Source organism: Rana temporaria, chromosome 5, assembly GCF_905171775.1.
Source record: "Rana temporaria chromosome 5, aRanTem1.1, whole genome shotgun sequence".
NCBI classification, from domain to species: Eukaryota; Metazoa; Chordata; class Amphibia; order Anura; family Ranidae; genus Rana; species Rana temporaria.
In genome coordinates this window covers 273,658,542-273,685,011 of record NC_053493.1, presented here as the reverse complement: position 1 = coordinate 273,685,011, position 26,470 = coordinate 273,658,542, and the positions used below count along the sequence as shown (strand labels likewise).

The following is a 26,470-nucleotide window of genomic DNA, read 5'->3' as shown; positions in this document are numbered from 1 at the left end:
TGCGGTAGCACACCCATTACATCCATAACTGATGTGAAGAGAACCTAAGGCCCCATACACACGGTCGGACAAAACCGATGAGAATGGACCGAGGTTCAGTTTCATCGGTCCAAACCGACGGTGTGTATAGCCCATCGGTCTGTTTTCCTTCAGTCCAAAATTTTAAAACTTGCTTCAAAACAGAACCGATTGACCGCTGCCTGATCGGTCCAAACCGATGGTTAGTACAGAAAAGCATCGGTTTCAAAACCTGCGCATGCTCAGAATCAAGTCGACACATGCTTGGAAGCATTGAACTTCGTTTTATTCAGCACGTCGTGTGTTTGACAACACCGCGTTCTGACCCGATCGGTTTTTGGAACGATGGTGTGTACGCAGGTCAGGCCACTTCAGCGGTGAACCGATGAAAGCGGTCCGTCGGACCATTCTCATTGGTTTGGAACGACCGTGTGTACGGGGCCTTAAAGTTCACTTCCGGTTTGACTATAGGGACAGAAAGTGAAGTGAAATCTCCGGAATAGGACACAGATGGTGGGAAAAAAATATGACAGGGGTTATAACCCTCCCTTACTCTATCCAAAATGAAAAAAACGTTTTACCAATAGTTCTACTTTAATCTCTTAATACTGATAGAGTTACTCACTTGGTTTCAATTAATGTGATCTCATGACATTAGTTAAATCACAAAGGGAAAGTGCACTTATGCCCAGACAATGGACATTAAAGCATTTACACCTTATATATTTTAAAGTAAAATGTAAAGGAATTATGAACTGTCTTACCTGCATGTAGATTTTAACCTGCAGAAGATGTACATTAAGCATGTAGGTTCACAGTGTCATTTGTTAAAGGGGTTGTAAAGACAAAAATATTTTCCTCTTAAATTAAAGTCTGACAGTAGCTGATAAAGTAAAAAGTAATGTTTTGCATTATAACTAGTTTGATACCTGTTGAAATCGAGCTGTTTTATTCACCTCCAGCACTCCTAAATCGTTATTCTCACTGACATCCTGGTTTGCGGTGCACATTCATTCTTGCTACATCACGGCCTAATGGGAACTACAGTTCCCATTAGGCTTAGCCTCCATGCCTGTGAGGGATAAGAGAGCATCTTCACGCAGGGCTGTAGTCATAGGGAGGGGGTGAGCACATTCTGCTTTCCACCATGCAAAACGGCTCAGATACTGGCAGGAAGAGGAGAGACAGGAAATGGCATTTTCAAACCTGGATTACTGTATTTTAGAGGTCAAAAGGAAAAACGAGGTAAGTGATATTTAAATGCTCTAGCTTACAGCAATCAATTGATCTAATAAAAAACGAACCTTTAGTGTTCCTTTAATGTATAGTCCTTGTGAGCTGTTCTGAGGTATTATGTGATAATGTGACAAGATATTTTTTCAAAAGATTTTACCAGCTGTTGTGTGCTAAGTGACACTTATCACCACTCGTATAATGTCAAAGAAATTGTGCTGCGCTAGTATATGCAAAAAATGATCTCCTTGCAAACATATACACTGTATACCTGTGTAAATAACAGGAATGTGAACATTTATGAAAAACTATTTATATGCAATAATTCAATACTGAAGTGTCCTTATAAAAAACAAAACTAGTCCTCTACAATTTCCTTTAAAATGAGTGTGTTCCTAGGTGTTTTGACAAATTCCACCTTCGTGCTCATACATGCATTCTGTGCTAAAAACCCTTCACCAGATGTGCCCTTACCTTAATGTTTTGACCTCACATATTACTGCTTGGTCAAAACTCGCTTGTGTCCCTTAGTTCTGACTATGATTAACCACTAAAGACCCGGACCAATATGCAGGTTAAGGACCTTGCCCCTTTTTGTGATTCGGCACTGTATCGCTTTAACTGACAATTGCGCGGCCGTACGACGTGGCTCCCAAACAAAATTAGCGTCCTTTTTTCCCCACAAATAGAGCTTTCTTTTGATGGTATTTGATCACCGCTGTGGCTTTTATTTTTTGCGCTATAAACAAAAATAGAGCGACAATTTTGAAAAAAATGCAATATTTTTTACTTTTTGCTATAATAAATATCCCCCCAAAAAATATAAAAAAAAAAAATTTCCCCTCAGTTTAGGCCGATATGTATTCTTCTACCTATTTTTGGTAAAGAAAAACGCAATAAGCGTTTATCGATTGGTTTGCGCAAAATTTATAGCGTTTGCAAAATAGGGAATAGTTTTATGGCATTTTTATTAATTATTTTTTTACTACTAATGGCGGCGATCAGCGATTTTTTTTGTGTGACTGCGACATTATGGCGGACACATCGGACACTTTTGACACATTTTTGGGACCATTGTCATTTTCACAGCAAAAAGAGCTATAAAAATGCACTGATACTGTGAAAATGACAATGGCAGTGAATGGGTTAACCACTAGGGGGCGCTGTAGAGGTTAAGTGTGACCTCATGTGTGTTTCTAACTGTAGGGGGGCGGGTCTGGACGTGTGACATCAGTGATCGTTGGTCCCTATATCAGGGAACAGACGACCACTGACATTGCCACAGAGAAGAACGGAGAAGGTTTGTTTACACTCACCTCTCCCCGTTCTTCAGCTCGCGTGACACCCGCGGTGATCGGGTCCGTGGGTTTCGCGGTCACGGAGCTTCGGACCGGGTCGTGAGAGTGCTACCGGCAGCGCGCTCCCGACCCACGGTTGGGCTCTTAAAGAAGACGTATATATACGTCCATGTGCCCATCCGTGCCATTCTGTCTACGTATATCGTCGTGCGGCAGTCCTTAAGTGGTTAATCCTCCTCGATGTACTGGAATGACAGTTTTCCTCAACTCTGTACTCTCCTATGGAATACTAAAATAATGCTTTATCGTTTTTAAAACATTTATTAATATCCAATTACCCACAAAAATACACTTATATTTTTTAGGTGCTCAATTGGATGACGTCATGTGATAAGAACGGCTAGTCCTGCAACTGGGATTAGCACAGCATCTCTATACTCGCAAATAGGCTGTATGAGCATGAAAGTGGAATTTGCCAAAACATCTAGGAATACGCTACTTTTAAGGGAAGTTTTTTTTGGAGGTGGCACCAGATGCATGGATCTCAATGTTTTTTTTAAACACATGATCAGAGCCTGAGGCTCTAATTGGCTTGAAAAAGGGTGGGCTCAGGGCGCAGTTTTCCAGAGATCACCCACTTGTGTGACATTAGCAAATTAACACTTGTTAATGTCTTCCTGCTTCTCCTTCCGGCCAATCAAGAAGCGGCACCTGAGACCTGATTGGCTGGGAGTCCTGAGACCCGATTGGCCAGGAATCCTAAGACCCGATTGGCTGGGAAGAGAAACAACTGCCAGGATTCAGGAAATGCAGGGGGAAGCTGCGACCTGAATAGAGTAAGTGCAAGGCTGGTGGCATCCTAATGGACGGATGATCGAGCAACGGGGGAGGGGAAGAGTTAGAGGGCCAGGTTTGTTTGACCAATCGTCCTATAGCAATCCGCTGTTCAGGCATGTGCCTGTGTCTCATGCCACAGTCTTGGTCCTTTTCAGCTGGCTGCCACTTCCATGTTCAGGCAGCCCAGCCCTCGACTATGTGCTAGATCCACCTCCAGGCTGTTTTGTAAACAGGCTCCTACAGACTCCTGGGATATGTGATGGGGGTTCCTAGGGAACTTCAGGAGCAGGATGCGTCATTCTGGCCTAGGCCAGAATGGCAACAGGGGGTGGGGCCGTCAGAAAGAAAAAAGTGAAGCCCCCAAAAATAGCTGCTATTTTTAAAGCAAAGTAGGGGTAAGGCCTAGACCAGAGCTTGTGTGTTTACATTAGAAGGCAGGCAAGTTTAGAAAATAAGTTCATAATGCCCATTGCTACAGGGGTTAGGCTGGTCTTATTTTAATTGCTTGTTCACAATATGTTTATACTTTAACTTGCATAGCCTAGGTACATGTGTACTTTAAGATCACGCTGTAACCCTAGCCTTACGTATTCTCTGGAAAATAAAACTCTTTGGCGTGTACAGTAAATGGGCAATTTTTTTCCTATGGTATTAATGCCTGAAATGTTTTTCTCTTTCATGGATCAAAACGGTACCAACACATGCTGTGGCTGCTAATAATACAGCTTTATTGATGTTTAATGTACCAGGTCAGACTGATCTGATGGTTATTTATCAGACTTAGCCAATAGCTGCTGGAAATCTAATATCAATTATTTTTTAAACGCATTTAAATTATTTCAGTACTTGAAAATAGCACCGAATCGTTATATTCGGCGGAGGTAAAATTTGTATCTAAACTAATTATCCTCTTATCAAATAATAAACTATGGGAACCCAGACATTTCCTGCTGTGAAATGGCAATTGGTTTGATATTTTCTAGTTCAGAGAAGAAACTGATGAAAAAGAAAAGTTTTTACAGCTTTCGTTCCACTTTTTATGCAGTAGCACATTTATAACCTTTACAGCCTGTCCACAACTGAATGTTGTTTTGACACAAACATAATTAGATTCATAAGAAATTAAGTTTAAGTGATGTTTTCAGTGAAATATATATATTTATTCATGAGTTTTTTTGGGGGGTTCGAATTATAGGAGGGAGATCCGATTTTGATTAAAAGCTCTCAATGCTGCTTCAGTACCACTCTATAAGGCTCTTGTATGCAGACTTCTCCCGTGAAGCTGATTTGTTTGCCAGTGAAATATCTGTACTAATTCAACAACTTGTTTTGCTAATTAGTTCAATGTGGTAAAGCATTAATGTTATTTTTATTATACAAGCATTTGTCAGGGCAAAATAATAAAAAGAGAATGCAATACGCCCATATTTTCTCAAAATACATCCCCTTAAAAACCCTAAAAGTACAGAAAATTACCTGTTGTTCTGCTAGAATAACATTTAGCATCTAAGTCCTGTTTGGAGCTGAAGCATAGCATTATTGTGGTGTCAGCCCTGCCCAGTTGTTACTAAAATACTCAAACCTTCCCACTCACCTATTCTTTACGTCATAGAGACAATTTTTTTCCAAGATAAGATTTGGAAGAGCGAATTACACACCTTGAGATAACACAGTAGGAGTGCACAGGACTGATTTAGGGAAGCCTAATCTTGGATGCAGATGCTGGCAATGAATTTCCAAACTGCAAGGTTACTTAAAGCGGAGCACCGCTGAAAAAAAATATATTAAAAGCCAGCAGCTACAAATACTGCAGCTGCTGACTTTTAATATTGGGACACTTACCTGTCCTGGAGTCCAGCGCCGTCCGCAGCAGAGGACGAGCGATCGCTTGTCACTCTGCTGCCCCCCGCCATCCTCGGTGAGGGAACCAGGAAGTGAAGCGCTCCGGCTTCACTGCCCGGTTCCCTACGGCGCATTGGCGAGTCGCACTACGCCTGCCGATTGGCTCCCGCTGTGTACTGGGGGACGGGAGGTAACGTCATGCCCGCAGTCTGCCCGAGACTGTGTGGCCGGAAGTGGGTGCAAATACCTGTCTTTAGACAGGTATCTGCACCCCCCTCCCCCCTGAAAGGTGTCAAATGTGACACCAGAGGGGGGGGGGTTCCAATCAGCGGGAGTTCCACTTTAAGCGGAACTTCACACAGAAGGGGAACTTCTGCTCTTCCTCTTCCTCCATCATACTTGGATTTTTTTTTCCGGGGGGGGGTACCTAGTTTTGGCAGGTACCCACTTCCACTTTTTTTTGAAGGTTGAGGTTTTGTGAAGGTTCTTCTCTCCCCCCTCCCTGCCCACAAACTTCTAGGACACATCACAGGTCCCAGAAGGCTGTGGGACCATTCACAAAGTGCAGCACGACTTGTGCATGCAAAGTGAGCAGTCACAGCCAGCTGCCCTTCATCAACATGCTGGCGCCAGGACCTAAAGACCGGTTAAAAAAACAGTTTGGGTGAGGACGGTGCTGGAACCTTGGACAGGCGATTGTCTGTTTATGGTTATAGTTTTTGTAGCTGCTGACTTCTAATGTTTAAAGAAATGACTAAAGCTACTCTTTAAAGCATGCTAAAATGACCTATCATACTAGTGGTTTAGTCCACTTTACCATGCCTTAAATGTATATTCCGACCTGCAGCATAAGGTCTTGGAAGTGGTTGGGAGGGGATGCAGAGCACCCTTTTTAAGTCACTCTCTACTTCCAAGATGGTCTAATTTTCCAAGAATCATTAGGGATTATACAAATATTGTTTAAATCCACTGCAGTTTAATAATATTTATTATATTATATATATATTTTTTTAAGAAAATGGGTTTATCCCTATGAAATTGAAAACCAATAACACATACACTGATAGTCTATCTGCAGGCTTTCCAGGTTAACCAATACAGACATTATTTTTGGAACCCCCTAAAGAGGCATTTCTATGCAAAATGACAAGTCAGCCTTTTTTCTCTGTGTTCACTGCAGGGCATACATGAAACCTAGCATTTCTGTACCTCTTCTGCTGTTTCCAGCTAGGTGGCTGTTTGTTTTACCCAGTATGGGAATTTTGTACGCAGTTGCCTTTATGCACTAAAGTGCTGTGAACCATCTCACTGTGATTATTTCTATGGCAATAAAAGAGAACAATTGGCTGTTTGAGAAACTATTATAATGGAATTGATTTTATTTGTCTGACATTGATGCATGGCTGTCTTCTTTATCTATTTGTATCTCCCTGGCAGCTTGACTGTCACCTGCAGTGGTCAAAGTTGCAGATATTGAATGACAGGTTTCTAATGTCTATAGAGATGATAAAGGTGTTTTTCCAGGGACACATTAAAATAATAATCTATTTGACAAAAAGGGAATACTCCTTGCGTAGGTTACTCATATTTTATTGGGGTGGTTCTGCATGTGCTCCAAGTATTTAGTAGCTACTAGTTGGCAGTTTCCACTTGCATACATTTATTCTACAATATGTATAACTTCCATGGTGTACCTATGGAGTCCCAGTGAATGTTGGTATCTGAATTTCCCTAAATTTAAAGAATCTCTAGCCAAAGACTTTAGTATACAGTAAGGGATGGTTGTGACCCCTGCCAGTTTTTCATATGACATGTGAAATCATATGGCATTGGTCACAAGTCATTGGTGGATCTATATCTGAACATTGCTGCAATAGGATAGGATATTCTGATTCATATTTCAAAATCAGCTTGCAAATTAATTTCCTATATTACATAATATCATTACTCACATCTTTGTGAATGGGGCTACAAAAACACACAGTAGGTGCACTGAGGAAATTGCATATTTCATGTTTCCTGAAGATTGTCTCACAATATCTAAAGCCTCCAATATCCTAGTTACCATAGATGACTTCATGGTATAAGAATGTCATTCTAAAGTGAATATATGGACAAGCTAGCCCACTAATCACCTTTCAGGAATGTTCTTTCGAAGGTCATTTTGCTCCAGTGGGGGTGGGTTGGCCATTCCTTACACACAAGCCCTATATACTACAGTAATGACTTGGAATATTCAGTCTCGTGTCAGAGCTTGGTATCATGCATGTGTCTGTGATCACCTGTCACGCCGTGCAAGTGGGTGGAACTTTATGGCGAGAAAGCAACTTTAGTTAAGTATTCTTGTTATATTTTATATTATTATCTATCATTACTTAAAGCGGCGCTCCACCCAAAAGGGAAAAGCTCCACTTGTTTGCCTCCCCTGTCGTCGTCTGCTGTCACATTTAGGGGGAAGGGATACCTGGTTTTGTTAGGTACCCGCTCCCATTTCAGATCAGCCAGAAGTTAGGCCCTCACCTCTTTTCCCCGCCAGCGAGCTTTGCACATACGCAGTAGGAAACCAGGTGTGAAGCCACAAGGCTTCACTGCCAGTTCCCCTTAGTGGAGATGGCGGCACCAGCACCCAACAGCCAATTGAAAGACACTGCTGGATTTGTGGACAGGTAAGGGTCCTAATATTAAAAGTCAGTAGCTACAGTATTTGTAGCTGCTGACTTTTAATTTTTCTGAAGGAGCTGCTCTTTAAAATGTTCTACTTATAAGTATTTGTGTAGTCTCTCTTTGCACACATCGAATATAACTCCAAAAACTTAAACTATCATGTATCCACAAAACATGCACTCAGTGGGACACAGTCTATATAATACATGGTGAAAATAATCCAAGACTACATTGTGCCTCGATCTGATAAGGAAGTAGAAACTGAATTGGTTCCTATGGGTTACAGCACATTGCATATCATTGCTTCTGTTTGGTCTTAATGAATTAACTCAGATAGACTGAAATAGAAGAAAAAAGATCCTGGTCACATGCAGACTTTAATGGAAAATTCACATGAAAATTAGACTCTTAAGAGTCATATTCATTTTTATGAACAAGCTGTTCATGTTTCTTTGCGGTGTGTTATGTGAGTTATATAACCTTAATCAAAGATAATAAGCAGTTATAGCACCGTCAGAGTCACTTAAGTAAGTGGCACCCTGCTTCATTGTGTAGAATACCTTTATCACTAACAAGGGCACTTGGGAAAAGCTACTTATACTGTATATTCGAAAGCATAGCTTAAGAAAACAGTAAAGAGATTTCTCTTTTGTTGTACTATAGCGACAATGGCATAAAATATATGATTGATCAAACATAGACCAGGGATCACACATGATACTTTCAGGAAAAAACAGCAATAATAATGCAAGTGAGTACCTTCTGAAAATAATTCTTAGCTTTCCTTTATAGTTAAAAAAAAAAAACACACACAACCAAAATTTAGACCAAAATGTATTCTGCTACATTGCTTTGGTAAAAATAACCCAAATCAGTGTATATTAATGTGTCTGCCTAAAAGTTATAGAGTCCACAAACGATGAATGGTTTATAGATTTGAAAATTGATCAGGACTGATGCAATGACTACCTATCTCATTTCCTGAGGCTCTAAAATGCCAGGACAGTGCAAATACCCCAAAAATGACCCTTTTTTGGAATGTAGACAATCCAAGGTATTTAGTAAGAAGCATTTATACATTTTTTTCCGAATTTTTCCCAAAACATTTTTTTCAATCTGTGACCAGTGCAGTACAGTGTTACCATAATGACACTGTACTTCTCTGGGGAGGTGATCAGAATTTTTTGTAATTACTGTGATTGCTTATAATAGTGGTGATTACTGTTATGAGCAATCATTTTTATGAACGGCATCCATTCATAGCCAGTATGATATTGCCAGTTCACAGCTATCACATGGTACAGAAGCACTGTGATTGGTCCTGTCTGTACCATGTGATCACTGTGACCAATCAGAGAGATCATAACAATAGTACACAATTATTACAACTGACGTGATAAGTGTTGCCAACCTTTTTTACTGACAAAACATGTAAAATATACATGTACATGTGCACATTTTTTATTGACAACCTAAAGAAAAAAAAACGAGGGAACTCCTACTAAAGTCTAAGACAACTAATATTTAAACAGTATAAACACATTATGGAAACACTGACAATACACTTAAAATGTCAACACAGCATGACAAATTATCTGCCCCTGATATTTACAGACAGTTGTAAAAAAATAACAGATTTTTACAAACTGTCAGTAAATTTAATTGGGCACAGTGATCACATGGTACCAGGGCCAGGCCAGTACAATGATATGTCATCCGCTGTGTCTGTTGAACACAGTGGGTGACCGATCAAGCTGAAAGGCAGCTGCTAGAGTGCCCAAGTGGCACGTGACTAAAAGGACATCATATGAAGTCCACCTAGGTTGGAAAAGTGCAGTTTGGCTGTCATTTGACTATAGGCTGGGCAGGAAGCAGTTAAAGACAGGAAACTGACTTACCTTATCCTTATGGAATGTCTGGAAGAATTCTATGCTTGAAATACAAGTGAGCAGTGTTAGTCCAGACCCCATAATAGCATACAATTGGGGAAAAAAGGTAATCTGCATGCTCTGTACAAGCTTTTTGTCTTTTTTTATGCAATATTCTTCAACAGCAAGTGATTTACTTTTCCCTTCAAAGTGATTTTATGAAGTACACATTTTTGCAGATTTGCCACTAATAGGATTTTGTTCAGGCATGATTAAGTAATTAAAGTGAACATATGTTTGCCTTAATCCTAAGAACCTGGCTGGTAAAACATTGAAAAAAAAAAAACCCAAAAAATTCATAATTTCCCTGTAATGTGGCGATCATTGTTAAGTATCTCAGACATAAGGTGTTGGTAAAGAAAATGTTTGTTTAGCAAAGTGGATGTTGGGCTAAGGTTAAAATAAAATTTTAATTGTTACAAAAGAAAAAACACACTAAAAACATGATTCAAACTGCACATCCCACATATTTGTTTATCATGGTTAGGACTAAAAAAATTAACTTTGCAAAAAATATTCCACTACATTTGAGATTTATCCTCCCCCCGCAGCACCCACATAGTACAGAAAAATATTTCTGGCTAAATTCTATTTTCTGACAAGGGTTGTTTTTCAATGTAGCAATGTTGATTTGTTCTGATGTGCTACAGCTTCAGTAAACATTCCGCTGATAGAAGCTCTTAAATATCCAAATAATGAGTTGGATAGTTCAGCTGACTTTCAATAAGTAAAACTGAATAATGATGGTAACTGTGCAAGTTTGTTCAGTGGTGGAAAAAGTTGAAATAAATACAACAGAATCAGTATGTGCTGACTGTAGAAGATGCGTTTTATATGTCGGTGAGGGAGGTGTGTGTGCTTGTGTGTGGAGGATATGATAGCGGTAATGTCAGTTATATGTAGTGTCAATCTACAGGGTGGGCCATTTATATGGATACACCTTAATAAAATGGGAATGGTTGGCGATATTAACTTCCTGTTTGTGGCACATTAGTATATGTGAGGGGGGAAACTTTTCAAGAAGGGTGGTGACCATGGCGGCCATTTTGAAGTCGGCCATTTTGAATCCAACTTTTGTTTTTGGTGTATCCATATAAATGGCCCACCCTGTACACATTTTACAGTAGCACAGTGAAAAATGTATAAAACATTAAATACAATTATTTTAAAATGGTGTCCATATTAAAAATGTCCATCACAAATATAAATGCTCATTTATCAAAAGTCCATTGTGAAGAACTGGTGCAAATATCCAAAAGAAAAAAAAGGATACAATTTTCAATATGGACACCATTTTAAAATAATTTTATTTAATGTTTTATACATTTTTGGCTGCGCAACGGTAAATGTGTAGATTGACACTACATTTGTTTTCACCTTTTTTGTCTAATATTTTATTTTAAAGTAGCAGCACATTTAATAGTATTTCGTTTTTTAGCGCATGGGTTATATGATAAAATGCAGGTTATATAAATACCATTGCACAGAGCAGGTAAGTATAAAGCTCGTTTTTTTTTAGTACAAAAAAATAATCACTTTAAAAAGGATAATTTCTCCTTTTGGGAAAAAATTATAAATGCACATGTTTTTGTAGGAAATAAAATGTGCATGTTATTTTTTCCCTAGGGAGCCTGGAAAGCATTTTATCCATGATCAGTGGATCAGGGGTGCAATGCCAGACTCCTGCAGACAAGCCCTGCAGCTATCAGCCTGTACCCACATACAAGCTGACTGTTTACAAGCTGCAGGGATTGTGAATGAACTACGAGGCGGCACATCAGTGCCCTAGAAGTCCATTTGGAACAACAAGATGTCAGCCACCATGGCTAGTGGTAGTTGTAGTTCATGCATTCACAGAAAACTGTGAATGAATGAAACGGGCTTGTGGGGGCAGAGTCCCACACAGCTGTGTTATTTTCAAATAATGACAGGGATTGCGGGGAGAAGATCACCCGCTTGCTGTCACAGAGAGGGGGGGAGGCTGCAGCTGCTGGAACTTGTTTCAGCCTAAATACGGGTGTAACATGTCCCAAAGGGTGAACTTACCCTTTAACCATAAGCAGTATATACAGTTATGTATCTGTGTATGGTGGTGAAATAACAATAAAGTGATTTTTTTTTTAAGTTTTAATCAAGCTTTTTGATAATTTGAAATAGTACATTTTTGTGTAAGTTTAAATACCATTTGAACCTTCACTTTTCCTTAGCTAAATGCATGCAATGTGCACCAAAATGAAAGGTGTTCTTACAGTTTGTTGTCTTAAAGCAGCCACAGCCTAAGAAAATGGCCTGTGCCATGCCAGGAGCTGCAGAGTGAGAGACCCTTGCTCTCTGAGGGGAAGCAGTGGAGAGGTTCCACATGCCCTCTACTTAAAATGGTCCTGGGTGGATCAAAAGGTTCAGCAGGGACTGGCTGCATTTCAATCTATATGTGGCTGTCTGTCACTGTTTGACAAAAGTCGATTGTTATATCTGTTGAATGGGAATGCTAGAAACCTTTTGTTGATCAGCAGCTATATCAGTGTATTCTGACAGCAGAGTCCTGTTGTTAGAATTCAATGTCCCGGCTGGGGAGATTCTTCCCTCATCCTTGTCTGTGTGGATGGAGGAATCCATTTCTTTTTCTTAATTTAACCTGCGGACTGCATAAAAAAATCACCTATGGTCAGCATTAGTCAGACATCAAGCTCTGCAGTTGGAAAAGCTTATGGTTCTTACTAATTGTAGAGGTCTGACACAGCAGGAGGGGGGGCGGGGTGTATGGGAAGGTTTGAACCTTGGAAGTATATGAAGTCAAAACTCCTGATCTGCAAATGTGTTCAAGGCTTGTCACTCAGATGCTCTTGGTGGAAAAGTGGTGGCGTGATGCTAATGATTTGACTGAAAGCACCCACACAATGAGGGCATAACTAAAAAAAAAATGTCATGGTGGAAAGGATTATGATATAACAACGGGCATGTGCACCAGGATTGCTACCAGGGGCCGATAACTACTATGTAGTCATATGTGTAAAAGTAAGGGTGTTTTAGTGTCCCTTCCACAACTCATCTCTGACATGGAATGAACCTTCTTCCTTAAATGTGAACCCTAGGCCATTGGACATTGAAAGATTGCTTTATTCCACTCTAGAAAAAAAATATTTTGTTCAACCCAGCGGGTTGAATGAAAAAACAAAACAAAACAAGCAATGCTAGTGTAGCCATCTCCCCCATTGTGCCTTTTTCTGAAAGGGGAACCATCTCCAGAACACACTGATCAGTGCTGGCAGCCATTGGCTGCCAGCGCTGATTGGATGCTAGTTTTCCAGCATGTCCACTTGACAGAAACCGGTCACAAGTCCAGCTTATGTAGGACAGACAGCTGCACATACAGGTCGAACGTAGGCTGGTTCCTGCTGAACTGACCATTTTTGGTCGTTGTGAACCTAGCTTAATTGAAATCTGTTTTTATATTTGCATTTCCCTTCACACAAACTGAAAGTGGGAGTGCCAGCAGTGTGAGCCAATCAGGTTGTCCTGGATTCACTCTCCAACTCACAAAAGGGGGAGAGAGCACACCTATAAGATCATTAATTTTCTGCTCTGCAAAGGGCAGAATGATGGGTATAGGAGCAAACATTTAACAGCCACCTACTTTCTACAGTGATCCATCAGATGGGGGAGTGGTGATGGGGTGGGGGTGTTGAACTGGGTTACGGGAAATCAGTAAATTAACGTATATAGGGTATACAACTGAAAGCCTGAGATAATTATTTGTGCTTGGCATTTTGTTTAACCTTGTCCTCAGAACCCTTCATTTTATCATTTGCGTTCTATATGACAGCCAGATTTAGCCATAAACCAACCACCAAATGGTGGTCAAATAAAATAAATAATAGCAAAGTAAAAAGGCAGTTAGTATTTATGCTTTATCAATAAATGTTTATTATACAACATACAAAGCTCAATATTAACACAATCATGTAAAATCAAAATACACAGAGAATATTACATGAATCAAATACATAGAAGTTGTTTAGAAGTGGCAGTTAGTATCAATTTAAGCAGGATAATATAGTTGCAGATATCAGGAGCCATTACAGTAAAATAAAAACACACAGTAATCAAGAAACAGTATAGCTATGCAGCATATAGATTATATATATTCGATTTTTTTTATTTGTATAACACTGTATCTTAAAGGAGCGTACCACAATTCATGTTACATTTTGGATCAGAGCAATACGGAGAATACACATAGAAAAATATATTATGCACTCATGGTGAGTGTGTGCACTGTAAGTATAGCCAGGGCTCCACCCTAAAGCTGGTGCAGAACTGCCTACACTGGTGGATGCCATCTGACTTTGCGCTGTTTGTGACTGAAAAGTTAGAAGGTTAAAGACAGGCATCACTTTATGTACCATATAAGAAGAGCAACCGTCTAGTACCACCAAGTGATAAAAGACTTGGTCAGCTGGTCACGATAGTCAAAGCCACAGTGTCGCTATTAACTAATTGCATACATGACAAAACGGCATCCTACCACTGCATACTTGCATGTAGAGATCAGGCAGGTTAATTTGCAGTTTGGCTCGCCAGCATATGGATTGTTTTAAAAGGCTTTAATAGAGGCTCTAAAATATTTGTGCACATAATACAATCCATTAACTACCTAATGTCAGCTGCATACAAAGGAAACCCCTTTACAAAAGCTCCTCACCTTAAAATATTATTTTAGTGAAATAAACCAGGGCATGCACTTCTAAATTTGTAGATATATAGATGTCTGTTTTTCTGCACTCTTAGGCTGGATTCACACCTATGCAGTTTTAGTGATTTTTGCATTTTGCAGATTTGCACTACAGATGTAAAATGGACTGTAATACAAATTTGCAAAATGCAAAAAGCACTAAAACTGCATAGGTGTGAATCAGGCCTTAAGCTGGATACACACTATTCATTTTTTTTGTTCAACCCAAACTGTCAGCTTTGGTCAGAGCAGCTGTACTAACCATGCAAAGTTAGTTCAGTGATCTCCCCCCCCCCCCTGCAGAGCTATTGTATTCTAACAGGGGGATGGTCCTCCTGCCAGAACACTCCAATCAGTGCTCTCTGCCATTGGCTGAGACGTTGATCGGGGTTCAGTCGGATGCTGGTTTTTCAGCATGCACGTCTGACAGAAGACGGCCAAGTGAATGTCTTCTGTTAGACAGACTGACATACACACGGGCCGGCTGTTGTCTACCAACATTCGACCCGTGTGTACCCGGCTTTAATGATTGCATTGATTGTAAACTCAAATTAGTTCTGCACTTGGATATATAAAACTCCTTTTTAGGATAAAGTTACACGTAATAAAAGGCCATAAACCTTGGCCGCACAAGCAAACATTGTTGCTTGATGAAATTCAGCCAACATATTTATTAACTGTGCATGCACAACCAACAAATGAATGAAGGAAACCCCAACTTAACTACTGTGATCCGTCCATGCATTAGTGACCACGCATCAAAAGCCAACAAATTTTCGTTTAGTGGTTACTGGTGGAGATTTGCATACAACGTATAAATGCATTAGATAGCAATTAAGATTTCCAACTTTAATGAAACAACAGAACTGTATCTGTTAAAACCCTAAAGTCATCTAAAAGCCCAATTTTGTCCGCTGTGTTTGATAAGAAAGGCTTAAGATGGACCCCACATTTCATCCAAAACAGGCACTTATGTACACTTTATTGTACTAAGAAATTGTCCTTCTACTCATTAGTTTAGAAAGTGCCCTGAGATGATAAAATTTGAGGGAAAGGTATGTCCTGAGTTTATCTCTGCTGTTTTGTTTTCTGAAGTCTGTCATCTGCTAGTGCAGACTGCTATGGATAAATGGAAAGTATAGTACATTATGGTTATCAATAATACCATCTGTCACATATGAAAGAATTTATACAAAGTACTTCATCTAAAGTTCATAGGTGTACAATAAACAGTTACAGAGTCCCATCATTTGGCAGCAATCATGTTAAAAAGTACCACAAAACACCAATTCATTCACAATGTAGTCTTTGGACATATTTACGCCTACGAAATTAGCATGACAAATTTATGCTCTTTCTATAAAGCCTGTCTTACAGTGGTCACCAAACAAAAGTAGGATTGACCACTAACATAAACAAGCAATTGTTCAGCTAAAACAAAGGATTGGCTTGTGCTTAGCGTACCCATAATAATTTTAGCTAAAATCTAAACAAAAGCCAAGCGATAATTACATTGCAAAACTGTAATGATTTCTTCGATTACTTGTGATTTAAAGTAGAACCGAAGAATAGAGGAATAAGGGGCAAGCTCTACTTATTTATTCAGATCTCTGCTGATCCCTTAAGGGAACAAAGATTAACAAGAATTAACAGGTAATGTGTAGAGAAGGAGTTATGTTTTTTATCTATACTTCTAGACAATTCAGAGAAGCATAAACCATTTACATATACTAATGGCAGTGTACCTAAAGAACAAAAACAGTAATATAAACTTCTCTCATCTGAACCCTAATGTTAGCTTGTCGAGAACAGGCTCCACTACAAACATCTAATACAGTAGACTTTCGTTATATAACACAATACAAAGCTATATAATGTGCAATGACACACAAATAACAAACCAGCTTTTACAAGTCTAATGGCACTAGCCTCGTAAAAGCTGATGAATTGCTATGGGTCACTTATGCACCACTTTTACTTATGAACCACTGTAATTACAGCTGTTCTATATTACCTGAATATAACTATTCATTGTGCCAAGTATATTACATAGGCAACTATGTATGTAACTGTAGAATGTTCTATACACTAAAGTCATTTAAAATACTCATGGTAACATGATACAACAACATGTTAATTTTTAAATGATAGCTAGCTACATAAAATATATAGACGCAATCTTTTTTAAACATTCTATACAGCGCATTTCTGTCCTTGCGATGACCTTGGCTCAGAGAATACTGAACTGTACTTCTGTACAAGTCTTCCAGTTGAGTTACGTACAACCTGCACCTTTGTCAGTTCTATACAAGTTATCTGAATCATCTCATATTATTCCTCTATTGCCCTTGAACATCTAGCCTTTACTACGTCGGACACTACTTGGATGTCATTCTTTTATGTACAAAAAATATTAAAGTTCTTTCACACCAATTTATATTAAGAATAAGAGTCAAAAAGGCTCCAAATGTCAAGGCTACAAAACATTTCAGAGAGTTAAAGGTTCATTTTGTTTTTTACAATAGCAATTAATAAATGACAGATTGTTTTCTTGCTTGAAAATAGATAACATTACAGGCATTGGAACAAGCCAATGCCAAGACTCAATGTACAATTTATTAACGAGCATAAACAATTTTGAACCAAAGTTCCCAAGGTGATCATCAATGACAAGGGATAGACAAAATTCCTGCAGATTTCAGTATCCAGTCAGTTCAAACTTAGGTATCAAATATATTTAGGCTCATGGCTAACTGATATCTGGGATTTGTCCAGCCATGCCATTGACCCATTACATTTAAAAAAAAAATTGGCATCATAAAAAAAAAAACATATAGCATATAGGTTTTAAATTTGACTATTCATGTAAAATATAGCAATCAATATACATAGAGGTCTGATTATTACACAGTTGTAAGATTGAATATAATCTGTAGTACCGTATATTTGTATCTGCTGCAACTGGGTATGACACTAATGCCCTATACACACGATCGGTTCGTCTGATGAAAACGGACCACTGGGGCGTTTTCATCGGACGAACTGATCGTGTGGCCCCATCGTTTTTTTTCCCCCATCGGTGAAAAAAAAAAAATAGAACCTGTTCTGAATTTTTCTTACACACGGTCGTTCCAAACCGATGAGAATGGTCCGAAGGGCCATTTCCATCGGTTCACCGCTGAAGTGGCCTGATGGTCTGATGTGCATACACACCATCATTCCAAAAACCGATCGGGTCACAACGCGGTGACGTCAAACACACGACGTGCTGAATAAAACGAAGTTCAATGCTTCCAAGCATGCGTCAACTTGATTCTGAGCATGCGCGGGTTTTGAACCGATGCTTTCTGTACTAACCATCGATTTGGACCGATCGGGCAGCGGGCCATCGGTTCGATTTTAAAGCATGTTTTAAAATTTTGGACCAAAGGACAACAGACCGATGGGCTATACACACGGTCGGTTTGGACCAATGAAACTGAACCTCGGTCCATTCTCATCGGTTCTGTCCGACCTTGTGTACGCGGCCTTATGGTTAAAAAACCGATAGAAAAAAACGATCGTCTGTGGGGAAATCCATGCATGCTCAGAATCAAGTTGTTGCATGCTCGGAAGCATTGAACTTCATTTTTCTCAGCACGTCGTTGTGTTTTACGTCACTGCGTTGGACACGATCGGATTTTTAACTGATTTAATAAAAGCGAAGAGTGCAAAATCTAGTACAGTTCTGCATAAAAAGCAATCAGCTTCCAGAAAGAAGTAGTTTGAGGCTATTTTGGACTTTCATGGTACATAACCAAGATATATATATAAAAACGTTTTCTATTAAACAAATCTTTAAAACATACAAAACATCTAAAATTACAGATTAAAGAACATATCATGTACATTCAGCTCTATAAGATCTATTAGCTAGGACATAGGTACCATTTTTCCTATGTGTCTTTATTTTTGGCACTCTTATTTTTTTCCTCAATCAGCTTCCATGTTTTTTTTTTTTTTTTCTCAAAGCTTAATTGAGCAAGCTGAAGTTAGAAGATGATTGGCTACCATGTACAGCAGTCAGCTCCATGTACAGATTTAGCATTCTCCAGTTTTAGTTTATCAACCCTATTCTCTCTTTATATATTTATGGTACTTGCACATTGTATAGGAGTTGTACACACAGACATGGTAAACAGCACACATATGCAATGGCAGGTCACCTGTTACTGGTTGACCTTGAATTTCTGATATATAAATTGTGACCAATAACTGTCATAATTATATTAATTCCATGTTCAAATTATGGCTCAATTAAGTGGTAGCAATCATGTAGATTTGTCTGTGCCAGTGTATTAATTAATGGTACCATAAAATTAAACATTTTCGGTACATTTTTAGGCCGATATCTACGTAAGTCTACACTTGCCAAGCAGGTTGGTCCATATTTGGTGTTCTATTTATTAGAGAATAGTAAAAAACCTTTTAAATTTTAAGAAACAAAACTGGTGCTGATGGTTGTAGTGCTGAGAAGTTTGGATAAGCTAACATTCTTGCAATATGCGATTATTGAAAATGCTTTCCAGGTAAGATGGCACGTAAGATGTCAGACACATCCTTTGTGGAATAAGGCACTACACCAAACCGGAAAAGGAGGATCAATATTTAAAAGACATACTGCATATTAAAGCCCAGGTGAAGCATTTTTACATGTTATGGGCTGGAATTCACATGTGCACCAGTACCAATTTTAGATTGACTCTTGCTAAAGCCACACCCAACCACAACACAACAAATCAATGTACCTTTGCTAGATGCATTGCATAAAAATCTACATGTACACAGCATAGATAATATATTAGCAATCAGAATAAAACAGCTCTGCCTCTTTTATTAAACAGTAACAGGTTATCTACTTATGCCAGAATTAAAGTACAACATGAATACACAAGATTAGTAAAGGAGGCATTAAAATTATTCGAATCAGCGTCTTAGGTATTTTTTTTTTTTAGGTAAAGACTAATGCAAATCTGTCCTCTGTGTCACCATGTATTTGTTCTGGTTAGTTTTTGCCTATTCCTCGGTGCTCACCTTTCCCTTCCTAGGAACATGTCTGTCACCTCCAAAGAACCTGCCCAGAGAGTCAAGAAAGCCTGTGTCTCTGTATCTGCTGTGAGCTCCATGGCCATATCTAGAGCGGTCTGAAGTGCTTGCTGAAGCCATTGGCTTTGATCCGTGGCGGGACAGTTTCTGAGAAGCCATCAAATCCGTGTCTGGTGAAGTTGATCCACTGTCCTCTGGGATGGTTTGAAGCTCATCTGACTCAGAAGGCCGATCTTTGAAGGTGTTGTCCTCCCTTCCTGGTGCATCTCGGGAAAATAGGCGGACCAAATGTGGGCGAGGGTCAGTTGCGTTGGCTTGATTCCAATTATCCTGGGGGTCTTCTGTGCTTGTGGAGTCAGTCACCGCCGTGCCCTTGGATGAGGTGCCATTGTTCTGGTTCACATCTGCTGCAAATAATAAGAGGGAGATGTGAATGCAGGGCTGTGAAAAGAAAACAATGATTCCTTCTTCCCACTAGCCTCATCTAGCTATTTCATGCTAAACTCCAAGTATATGTTCATGGCACTGTATAGGAAGGAATTACACTAGGCAGAATCAAATTTACAATGTTTACTGAAGAATTGTATGTATATTTTGTATCAGTTATATACTTGTTACAGATTAAAAAAGACACATAATAATTAATCTCTGCGTGTCAAAAATGTTCAAATCTATGTTACATGATCTATAGGGGTTATGCAAAGAAGAAATGGATAGAAGTAAGTGTGACTTTATCTCAAAATTACCATGAACTTTCATTCTTTAACACTACATTAAACCAAAAGCTACCAAAACAGAATTCTACATCTAGAGAAAGGCAGAGATAAATTAAGTGTGCAAATTATTATCACTGCAATAACTGTTACACAAGAAGCCAACAGTCTGCCCTTTGTCTCTACACAGCAAAGCAGATGTACTATCATTAATCACATTTTAAAAACAGTTTTTTTTTTTACAGTGAGAAACTTATAATGCTGATGTACCCAACATGAAGAACTCAGTAGAAGTTAAAGCAAGTATGTTACCTTCTCCAGGTTAGAAAAGTATAATGCCAGCATGGGACAGTCATTAGCAAAGGATGGTCCAATGAACATCCAAGGATGTTGCAATGTATTATGGTAATAAGGTCAAATAAACACTCAGCTACAGGTCCTCAAACGTCTTTTTTCAACATATACCAATCTTGCTCAAGGAAGAGGCAATATGTAACAACGCAATACACATACTGTAATACATTGTGGGAATATTCACTCCAATTACACATATGAACTGCAATATTTAAACCCTTAGACCCTATGCACACTGGACATTATAAAAGTGGCAGTAGCATTAGCTGTAGAATGCCACATTAACCGGTACTCGACCGACTCACACAGATTTACTGCGGCACAATGGCTCCCCTGGGCAAAATCACGTGCATATACATGTTTGCCTTTAAGAGCCGCCAGAGGGCATGCGCGTGCCCCCTGCACGGTGGGGGACCCGATGCACATGGCCAGCGGTCGCTATCGCCGCCGGCCACGCACAATCGCGTGAACGAAAGCCAGCATGGGGATTTGTGTGTGTAAACACACAAATCCCTGTCCTGCCAGAGGAGAGGAGACAGATCAGTGGTTCCTACTAAGTAAGAACAACGATCTGTCTCCTCTCCCAGTCAGTCCTATCACATGCCAAGCTCCCCAAAGCAGCAACTGTAAAAACACCCAATGTGCACGAGGTCTGAGGCCTCATGCACACTGGATGTTTTTACAGCTGCTCCTAGGGGTATCTGACATTTTCTTTATTGCTTCTAAACTCCCCTGCATGTTAGCCTATGTCTCCATGCACACATAGACTTTTATCAGCATTTTTTGGCAGGAGAGTTTAGAGGCTGGGAAAAAACCCACTGCCAGCGTGTCCAGGAACAGCAGAGTTTAGGCAGAAAAAGATGCTTGACTCTACTAAAGCTGCTGAACGCACATAAATGCTAGGCGCATTTATCTCTTAAGCTTTAATTAATTTCAATGTCTAAAGAATAAATTACGGTAATAATTTGAACAAATTAAATTAATTACCATCTAAGAGCTTGATGCCTGTGAGCTTAATACCTGTAAAAGCTCCTAAAAGCTTTAGACCCCATTCACATCTGAGCGACAGCCGCGTTCGCGTGTAGCGGCGTATTTTGCCGCGAGTACAAAACTTTCACTTTTTTTTTCTCAAAGTCTTCCCATTGCCGTCAATGGAAAAACGCCTATGTCGCCTGAAAAAAAGGGTCCGGGACTTTTTTTCAGGCGACAGGCGTTCGGCGTCTATGAGATGTGAACCATCTCCATTGACAGCAATGGGAATTCTCCCCTCGAGCGACAGAAGCGTCCGGCGTCGGGCGTTTTGTCGCTCAGGTGTGAATGCAGCCTTAGACGCTTTTACAAGGGTCAGGGTTGTAAAGTCTCAAATTTCACCAAGTCTGTCAGTGTCAGCAGGACTCAAAAGTGTGCCCACACAGGGAAAGCAGCTTTCCGTGGGGGCACCTGATGAACGGGAGGAGCCAGGAGCGCTGTGAGGGCACCCCAGAAGATGATTGGGGCTGCTCTGTGCAAAACATTTGCACAGAGCAGGTAAGTATAACATGTTTATTTTTATTAATCCAAACCTTTACAACCCATTTAGGTTCTTTTTAAGAAAAATAAACTCTCATAAAATTCTATATTTATGACAAGCAAAGAAACAGCCATTTGTTCACACAATGGATACGGGATGTTCATTTCTTGCCAACTGGATTCATTTCAAAAGCTAAATGTAATTCAACATTTAACCAACTCAAGGTTTGACATTCTCAAATCTACAGTATCTAATGAAAATCTCTTACAGTCCGACTTTAGCTAACTGCTGCATGGTTGAAATGTATATTTGTTTTCTGTAATTATGATCAGTCACTCTTATGATACACACGCCTCTGCTTATCAGGACAACGACTCTTCCTGTTTTGTCACTGCATCCTGTGGTCAGATCCTTGTATAGAGGACAGAGGTGTGATGCAGATTCAGTCTTTATTAATGAGAAGGCTGAAGGTGTATAGGTGACTTAGGAAGCTGAACTGTCGAACCAGGAAGATGAATTACTTAGTCATGAACTACATATGTCACCAGTCTGGCTGTGCAGTGTGGAAAATGTAAGTAAATCAAAAGATTACCTGCCACAGAATGTAATTCTGTTCAGCCAAAGCATAAAATATATACATATATATTTTTTCCCAGCTGTGCATTTAATGGCTTGCCTGGAGTTCTGCAAATGCAACTTACAATGCGATCCAACACAACTTTGATTGTAATCTTGGACATAAATTGTGTAAAAAAATTAAAAAGGTTACAACTGTCTACAAACCTAGCACAGCTCATGAAATAGCACACTCTGTGGAATTGGGCTGTGAGTGCATCAGACTTCCAGAGACCTAAAGCACCCAAAATATTCTCATAGGTTTAATATGAGCCAATACTATGCTCATATGATCATAAACTTGTGAAGGCATGACATCTACTGGGAGAGCCATAAACTGCACACAAAGGATGTACATTAAAGATGATCATCATACAAGGAAACCATGAATGAAAATGCATTGGCACAATATACTCAAGTCCTGCTGGTCCTGATCTGGAGATGTACTTCACTCACATGATATTTTCACAATCTTCACAATTGGGGGTTAGTATCTCTTGAGATTAGTATTCAGCAATCACAGTACGAAACATCACTGCCCAACCCTATGATTTCTACTGATCCAGGAACATTGGCACACACCATATATGATATAGTTATCATACTCAAAATAAAACCCTGTTTTCTGCCATGATCCAAATACAATGTTATGATACACACGTCAATGGATGGAAGGTACAATGTTTAAGGATTTATAAAGCTATGCCCAAGCACTCTTCAGTTATAGAAATTTCAGAAATGTTGTCCTAAAAACCATAAGATAGATTTGAGCAGAGGACAAAGCGTCCCTTGTATTTTAAGTGCAATACAAAAAAAAGAATGGAATAGTTTCTTGCAAGCTGATAATGTACAACAGACTCTCTTTGTTAGTTAAAAATAGCTCCATGCATTATTACAAAAGAATATTTATACCCCTAGAGCATTTTCTTCCTCTTAAAAAAAAAAAAAAAAAAAAGAAGCCATAAACTGTCCGTTGCTTCCAGCAACTAGGCTTCAAAAGTCAGACATGTTATCCTCTGCAAAACCAAAAAACAACAAATTGGGTTAACAAAAATAACATGATTTCTACATGATACAATTGGCTAAAGCGGAATAAAAATAAATAAATTGGGCCCTGGGCTGCAAGTCATAATGTGCTAATATGCGTCCCATACTAACACATGACGACAGACTTACCTCAAAAGGCGCGCTGTCACCGCTGAATGTGCTTCAATCTTCACCCGGTCTTCTTTGGGGGTTTGCAGGCTTCGGCCATAAGAATGACCGAGCCAGCAATGACATCACTCCCACACACGGCACGGCACTGGAAGAACGGCACAGGCGCGCTGTCCCTTCAGAGCGCATGTGCCGTCACCGGCTGCATATAAAGTAAATATCTCCTAAATGGTGCACGTTTAGAAGATATTTACTGTACCTATATGCAAGCTTTATTATAGGCTTACCTATAGTATATTTAAAATATCACTTTTGGATTTATACTACATGTATTGTAGGGTATAAGAGATGCTATGCACTTATTATTTTTGTAATGTTCCTTTCCTAATGTAAAAAAAAAAAAAAAAAAGCAGAAAGATTTTAATTTCTTTTAACCGCACCTGATATTGGCTTACCAATAGGTTTTTACTCACAAAAGGATTATGCAATTTCCAATAAAAGAGCATTATATACTTCAAATGTAATGTCAATTACAATTAAATATTGTTGAAAATGAAAAGAACTGTAAATAGACTCTAAATAATATATGCTAATGAAATATACCAAAACACATCTATCGTCTGTAAAAGACACAATACTAAAGCCAAAAGTTTAAAAACATTTTTTTTTTCAACTTGAGTGATTTCATGAAGTTTAGACACTCAGTTGGAGCCAATGTCATGTGTGGAACATTTACATTATTGTCATTTATCATCCACTACCCTTTGGAGGACTTTGCTCCCCATGGCTCTCAAAGTACAAAGACATTTGAGAGTATTTTTCCATCACACTGTGCCCTTTTGCTACACTGTTACCATTGACAGTTGTAATAAGCAATATGATGATGAGCAGCTGGTGATTGCCTTAATGTGTCATTCAAACGGCGAGCCTTACTTGCAGATTAATGTAAAATATTAATCAAATGTCAAGCAGAGGAGATACTTGACCACTGAATCAGGGAATGGTAAGATCCATTTCACCAAGTATGGTACATTATGAGTGCATGAGTGATATATATACACTGCATTAATCTCTGAATATTAATATAGGGCATGTTACCTAGACAAAGATCATAAGACAATTACAAGCTGCTTATGAGAGATCACTTCTATGTTATACATACAGTATATCATAGATTATCTCAAATGTGCAGCTTTTGTACTTTTGATATTTAAAGTGTAAACCATAACAATAAACTTCCCTAATTGTTTTCCTTTTTATCTGCTAAATATACCAATGGAAGTGTTTTGTTATGCCTGTTTTATATGTGCAAAAATACCTGTTTGTTTTGCGAAGAAAAAAATGAGCTGATAATTTTTTTGTTCTCTGCCTGTGCGCAATGAGGGGTAATGGAGATGAGAAGGAGGGAGGGGGATGTAAATTAAGTAGGTAGGGCTGACACCACATGCTTAGGAAAATACACGTTGTTGTCATATCAAAGAGGAAAGTAGGATCTCACTATATTATTGGCACATCAACAGTTATTTTTCTGTACTTGCAGCATAGGGATGACATATGGGGAAATGTGTGTGCATTTTCATTTCGTCTTGACATACACCTACTTAGAAATAACACACAAACAAAAATGCCCACCACACTTACCAGCTAGCCTGCAGCCCAACCAAATTGACCCCAACAATTCACGTAAAAACAGAGGGTTTCATTGCACACATTTGCAACCTTAGAAAATCTAAAAAATATGGAGTTAGGACCATAGTATACAGAAGAGCCTTGACGCGGGCACCGCAGCTTCCACATACAGTATACTGCAGGGCTCAAAATTTCAAGCCCTGAGCTACTAGCCAGGCCTCAAGAGTTACTCGCCACCAGTTGCCCCACCTAATTCATACACTGCTCCATGCCAAATTGCGCCCCTAAACACGCCCTCGTAGATTATCTCATGGAATGAAACTGTTAAATGTTTTATGCAGAATCAAGTTACACAATTAAATATTACCAAAAACAACTTTAACAAAATGGGACAGGGCACTGGGGACAGACCAGAGGGACAGGGCACTGGGGCAAACCAGAGGGACAGGGCACTAGAACTGGATCTCTTCCCCATTCTCTTGCTGTCTCCTCTGCAACTCCCATCCATCCATCCTTTCTCTCCCTCTCCTATTCATCTCATCATCAGGAGCCTGTGTGTGAGGCTCCACGCTTGCATGTCCCCACTTCCCCCTTTTATTCAGGTTGGCAGTGAGGAGAGGAGCTGCAGCACAGCGGGAGGGAGTACAATCCAGCGCCGAGATCCACACAACTGCACAGCCGTTGACACCATAGCACAGCGCACATTGACACCGCACAGCACACATTGAGACCAGTCTGCTCACAGTGCTCAGGCTGAACTGCTGGACACCTACATAGAGCACAAGGAGAAGGAAACTGCACAAACCTCGAAGGCTGCCACTCTCATGTCAGGGCAACTTTCAGTGAGCGCTGCACTG

The 26,470-nt window shown here is 39.5% G+C and overlaps 1 protein-coding gene across 5 annotated transcripts in view; it reads right to left on the bottom strand.

Moving 5' to 3' along the window:
• LOC120940808 (myelin basic protein) overlaps window positions 1–26,470 on the bottom strand; it is a 239,111-nt gene that overhangs the window by 19,283 nt on the left and 193,358 nt on the right. For 3 of the 5 annotated variants that reach the window (XM_040353865.1, XM_040353863.1, XM_040353866.1), the window contains one exon: window positions 19,626–20,044. In XM_040353865.1, coding sequence (XP_040209799.1) covers window positions 19,626–20,044 — 419 coding nt within the window. The remainder of the gene's footprint in view (window positions 1–19,625; window positions 20,045–26,470) is intronic. The other 2 variants (XM_040353864.1, XM_040353867.1) reach the window with 1 other exon arrangement.